The 6,000-nt window shown below is 37.2% G+C and overlaps 1 protein-coding gene across 10 annotated transcripts in view; it reads right to left on the bottom strand.

The window, feature by feature from the left end:
* Nucleotides 1-6: 6 nt before the first annotated feature.
* KIF21A (kinesin family member 21A) overlaps nt 7-6,000 on the bottom strand; it is an 88,066-nt gene continuing 82,072 nt past the window's right edge. For all 10 annotated transcript variants that reach the window (XM_027890136.1, XM_027890141.1, XM_027890138.1 and 7 more), the window contains 2 exons: nt 2,981-3,180; nt 7-1,249 (listed from right to left, as the gene is read on the bottom strand). In XM_027890136.1, the coding sequence (XP_027745937.1) occupies nt 1,156-1,249; nt 2,981-3,180 (294 nt within the window). In that variant the 3' untranslated portion in view covers nt 7-1,155. The remainder of the gene's footprint in view (nt 1,250-2,980; nt 3,181-6,000) is intronic.

Genomic DNA, 6,000 nt, shown 5'->3' on the forward strand with positions numbered 1-6,000 from the left:
AAAAAAGTAGTTCACATTCACATCTTTATTTAAGTGTTACCTACACAAGCTATAATTTACAGACTGGTATTTTCTGAAAAATAAAAACAAAACAACCAAAAACCTCAATATCCAAACACTGTATCTGAATCTACATAAAACTTCAAAATTTGCAGAATTTACAAATTAATATTCAGAGCAGTTGGGTAAATTATACATCCTCCCTCAATATCTACGCTCCAAGAGCTTTAAGAGTCATACAGGCACAAGATAAGATATTTTCTTTATACAACCATCTATTTACATAGCTTTTTCCAATACACGTGGTTCAGTTCTCAAAGTAACTGCCAAGGTTTGCAAAACAGTGTATTTAAAATACATTTAGCAGCATATAAAATTAGATAAAAAGGAAAGACAATTTGCTTTAAAAAAAGAAAATGTGAGATGATAGAAACAAATCCATAAGAAAAATAGATTAAGATATATTTGTCATGACCTTAAGAACACCTAGTCATTGCAGAACATAGGCAAAACACAAATAAAACATACCAATTTGTGAGTATTTGAGTTCTAGTCCTGAGCATAGAGATACACAGCTGCACAACTTTGGTCAACACAGATTATATGCTAACATTACACAAATCATATGGCATTTGCTGTTAGCATGATACAGCCATGTCAGAGAGATGTATCATTAACAGCTTCTTCCCATCTATTATTCACTCCACTTTCATAACAACAGTGTAAGTGACCTTTAGAATCTTGAAACTGCCTCTCATAATCAAAGGCTGATTACTGGGATGCCATCCTTCCCCTGCTACCCTAAAATGCAAACCAGCTGATCATACTTGTGAAATACAGCAGAGCACTTTTGTTATATATTCCAAGTTATAATTTTGAGATGGTCATTAGAATTCCAGTTAATTTAAACTGCAAGTATTACATACGCACGCAAATTCAGCCATAATATATAGAGATACATATGTGACTGTTGAGACAGGAGCGTGTTACCAAGAGGTTATTAAATACAGTACATATTTTAAGGACAGCAGGTCTAGTAGAAGAGTTCACACATTGTCAGTTTGTTCCAATCATCAGTGTTTACCTAATAAACATGCAGCAAACTGCATAGAGTGCACCTCAAATTGATCAATATATTCATTTATACCCATAATTTCAATTACTGGCAAGATCTTCACTTGCATCTCCTGTATCTGAAATCTGTCCGTCTATTATATTTCGAGCTTTCCAGATCCTCACAGTTCGGTCACTGAAAACCAAAACAAAGCAGTATTAGTGCCAGTTAATTAAACTGGGGAAGGAGAGAGAGACTGGGGAGGGGGGGCAGGGGGAAGCTTCCTTAAAAGCTCAGGTGCCTTATTCAGAAAGATACTGTTGGCAAAATAACATTTCTTTAATGGATATGCAAGGGTTACTCCACTTCCAGGAGACTTTATAATCTAAGATGTACAACATTTAAGATTCCCTAACCTTATCACAGCATTGGCTATTACCTTTAACCATCTAGGAAAGTATAAAGATTATACGTCTAAGGAAAGTAAAACCCTACTCTCCTATTATCTAATTTTCTAAAACACAGGCAATGGTAATAGGTTCAGGTAGACTGACATCAGGGAAAAGCTTCTATCATGTAGCTATTTGCAACACAGCAGACCACAGGCAAACAGCCACTGTGCTACAGAATCAGGGAGACAGACTCAACAGGACAGGACTAATTCCTGTCAACAAACCCAAACCCCTTTCTGAGGTGCTGGAAAGCAGAAACCTGTGAGCTGGTGTTTAGCAGCCCAGGAGAGGCAATCTGTAATTCTGTACTTTTGAAAACAATCACTACTTACACAATTTTAAAGTATGTGTAAGTAAAATATCACGTGGAATGTGTTACAAAGCTCTACTATCATAATTAAAGTAAAACAAATAGCAATTTATTCTGTGAAAGGGAAGTTATGAACTTCTCATAAAAACTGAGTGACTAGCAACCCACAAAAGAAGCCAGCAGGCAGGGCAGACTTTGTGACAGTTTTAAGTGTTTTCTGACTTGCTCCTTCATTTCACTGTAAATTGCTAGAAATAGTCCAAGTTTTATAAGCCTTAAACACACTGTTACAAGTGCCAAAAGGATGTAAATTTTTTTAATGGTAAAAATAAAATAAATTTCAGATGCATGTATGTTCTAAAATTATTAATAATCTTTAGGCAAACAGAGACATAAGCTTTGACATCTCTACCCCTATTAGTGCTTAAACATAAAAATTGACCACCAAAAATGACAACTTGGGAACTTCAAAATCCTGTTACGGTTCTGAAAGACCTGCTTTTAATTCAGAAGGCCAGAAGCTTCCACAATTGGCTCTTTCTTGGTCAAGTTCCCTGAGGTTTCAGGTCCTCAATTTGCTCACTTTTACTGAGGAAACAAATATTCAAATCAAGGGTTTTAAAGTACAGCAGGATGGCTTGCAAAGCTTCTGCTATATGTCAACACTTAGAAACAAACCAACCCACCAACCGAAAAACAACCATGTACCATGGCTTTTAGAAAAATCCACACAGGTCAGGAATGAGTCCTAACAGGAGACAGTCCAACTGAGAGACAAGCTGATAAAGTTCCCAGTATTGCCAAATTCTCCCTGCCATCCTGTAAGTTAGTGGTATCCAAACCTTTTTGATCATGCACCCCTACCACTAAAAATTTTTTGAGCTCACATTGCCATGTGTATTTATTTATTTATAAATTATATACAAGTACTACTGAATTCAAATAATTCCTCCCAGCACCACACAGGATCATGTTGTGCACCCCCTGGGTGCATGCACACCACTCTGGAGACAGCTGTGATAGATTATTAGCTTTGAGGGGCATGGACTGGATCAGTTCTCCCAATCCTTGCTACTATACAACTGAAAATGTTCTAAGTGCATTTGGACGTACACATTTCTAGCGGGGGTTATGGAAAAGAAAGATTCTTGGAGAATAACTCACTCTGCTGCTGTGAAAATCTGGCTAGAGTTGGTGCAGATGGCATTTATAGGGCTGTCGTGTCCCTTCATCTCCCCAATGGGTGTGAAGGGATCCACATTCCAGAGCTTGAGGATGCCTCCTCTGCAGCCGCTGAGCAGAACTGGAGCATCAGGTATGAGGCCAAGAGCACACACCCAGTCCTTATGAGCATTAGGAACTTGCTGAAAAAGAGAAGGCAGGCAAGTCTCACAGGGCTGCAAAAACTTCTGCAGGAACAAATAGAAAAGTAAGCCCGATTCCTGTCCTGCAGCAGTTCTGCTACATGACACTGGGTGTATCCCAGCCCTGTGGTTTCTCCACCTTTAGAGCAAGGAGGTTTCTAACTTCCATAAGGCTACTTCTATACCATGAGTTTGTTTCTTTTTTGTGAAACAGTACTGCAAAACAAGAAGAAAATCCAATATGTACAACTGACCTAATGTGGAACAGAAATCAGTTTATGATAATGACAAATCTGCATATTTTAAAATGCATATTCGAACGCATTTTCAAACATATGGTCTCTGTATATGTTTCAAGTCTGTCTAAAACTGCAATAAACCACATAAATATAAAATCCAAAATACTGCTCAAAAATATATCAGGAAGACAGAAACTGTTTCTGTATTTGCCTTCTTCCTTTCTTCTTCTCCCATTACGCATTATAAATTGATTTTGTGATGTTGCACTTAACAAAACACATTAATTCTTTATTGAGGAAGAGCACTAGCACTTTACTTCCAATTCAGAAAGCAAAATGCTGCACAGACCAACTGAGAACAACATCCTTTTCGTACCAATGGTAGGGAAATAATAGCTCAAGTCTTATGTCTTTTAGGGGGACCAAGAGGGGCTCTTCTGCAGTTCAGTTTGGTAGGAACTGCTTTACTTTGCTGCATTTCTCATATTATAGAGTAATCTCAGCCTTCTAGGATCATCTTGGTGTTTCATCTATAATATAGACTCTTGCCACAACACTGGTAGTCTGATTCTGCAGAACTTCATGCAACTGGGAGGGGGAATGATTCTTATAAATCTTAGTTTTGTCACAGCAAGGTTTTGTGGCGGGGGATGTATAACACTAAGTTGAAGTAAATGATCTCCAAATTCTTTTGAATAGCATCCTTGTTAAGTGATTTTCATCCATTACAGAAGATCAGACCTGTTTAACCTGTATATGCCAAATCAGGACCTCTGATGCAACTTAGCATTTATACTGTGAAACAACTCAGCTGTTTCAGGTTTGGATTGCTTGGTAGATTAAGAAAAATGGATGTTCACCCTGTGACCTTGGAGATTTTGAAAACTCAGCTGGACAAGGCCTTGAGAAACCAAATCTAATTACCAAGTTGGCCTTGCCTGGACCAGCAGGCCAGCTTCACATTGTGACCTCCAGTGCATCCTTCCACCCTGAATTACCACATGATTAGGAAAATTAACAGCACTTCCCTACATTTCCTAAAAAAAGACAGTGAATAAAAATTATTTGTCAAATGCTTTGGTCTTACCTCCTTGAAACACATACAGCATTTTATAGAAATAAAAGGGAAGAAGGAAGTGTGATATAATTTTTATCAAGTTCTACTTTTAAAACCAACAGAACAAACAGGGGGACATCAAGTATATAAATTATGAAATGCACATATACCAAAAGAAAAATAGGAAAAGGAATATAACAAGTCCAATTTACATACTACTTCACTCCTGGTTCCGTATTCTGTCTGATGGTAAATTAATTGCAACAGTAAAAATGCATACTGCGTAATATTTTAATGAGCCTAAAATGCAAGAGCAAAGACGCTTCTTACAACTTTAATGAAGTCATTCTGAGAATACAAGATCTTTCCCGTTCCTGTGGTTTTGGTACAAGCTGCTTAGTACATTTCTCTGGACAGAAAGATATAAGGGCAGATGTCCCAATATGGCCAAGTGAAGATTTTCTGTAAAAAGCTGCATTTATGAATCTTAATTTTAACTGTGAAGTCTTCATATTATTCTGAAAAGGAACAGGCACCCAACTGGATAATTTTGAAAGAAGGTCAAGAAAGTTTGTGTATTTATGGAATAGTAGGTATGCCCATATTGAAATTTTCTTCTTAAGATGACCAGTCCATTATTTTCTCATATTCCAAAACTTTAAAACTCTATTTGTTTCCTTACTATCAGTTTGCACATTAAATGTAGATAAAATACATGTTTTTCCTCACCCCCAAAATCATGATGGTATCTAACCAGATTTTGCAAAACCAACGCTCTTTTCCGGTATTTGTTTTTCTGCCTTCCAGTTCTCACAGTCTCAAGTTAAATAATTGTATCTGTATCTCAACAACCTCTCATAAGACATAAAAGAACAGACCAGATTATATGAAGTAGCCAAAAATCAAAGTTCTTCATGCCAAACAAACTGCAAATTCTCTGGATCTGAGATCCTTTTGCACCCCTCTCCCCTTTTTTTTTTTTTTTTTAAATCAGGAAAACATACAATACATGTGTTCTTTCAGCAAACATTATTATGAATGTGTTGTATACATTATGTTAGATATGCATTGTATAGCAAGATGAATAGAGATCTAAGAGTAACGCTGGGTGGAGTGAGGTAGGTTGTAAACCCTCTTCACAAGAAAATATTCTCTAGCCTGATCTAAAGCATTGTTTCTCATTAATGAGTTCCCAGTCCAAGATTTATCAGCTTGTCAGTGACAAGGATGATATCCAATGGTTCCAGCCACTGATGAGGCAAGTGCTGCCTTCATTTTGAAGCAGAAAAACAAACCCCACACACTCAGAGCAAAATAGAATAACCACTTCACCAGAATTTCCTGATGCTACATACACAGAAGAGAAAAGCAACTGCATTCCTAGCGTAAAGATCAAGTACATTATTGATTTCTTTCCTTGTCGGTGCTCTGTGCCTTCCCCATTAAAAACATCAGTGTCTACGTGAATAGTCACTGTATGAGCTGAACACTTACACAGCCTGCAAACAGTTCTACAGCACGACT

The sequence above is a fragment of the Empidonax traillii genome, unplaced genomic scaffold (genome assembly GCF_003031625.1).
Source record: "Empidonax traillii isolate 1590-97213 ecotype Southwest subspecies unplaced genomic scaffold, ASM303162v1 scaffold277:size2070623, whole genome shotgun sequence".
NCBI lineage: Eukaryota > Metazoa > Chordata > Aves > Passeriformes > Tyrannidae > Empidonax > Empidonax traillii.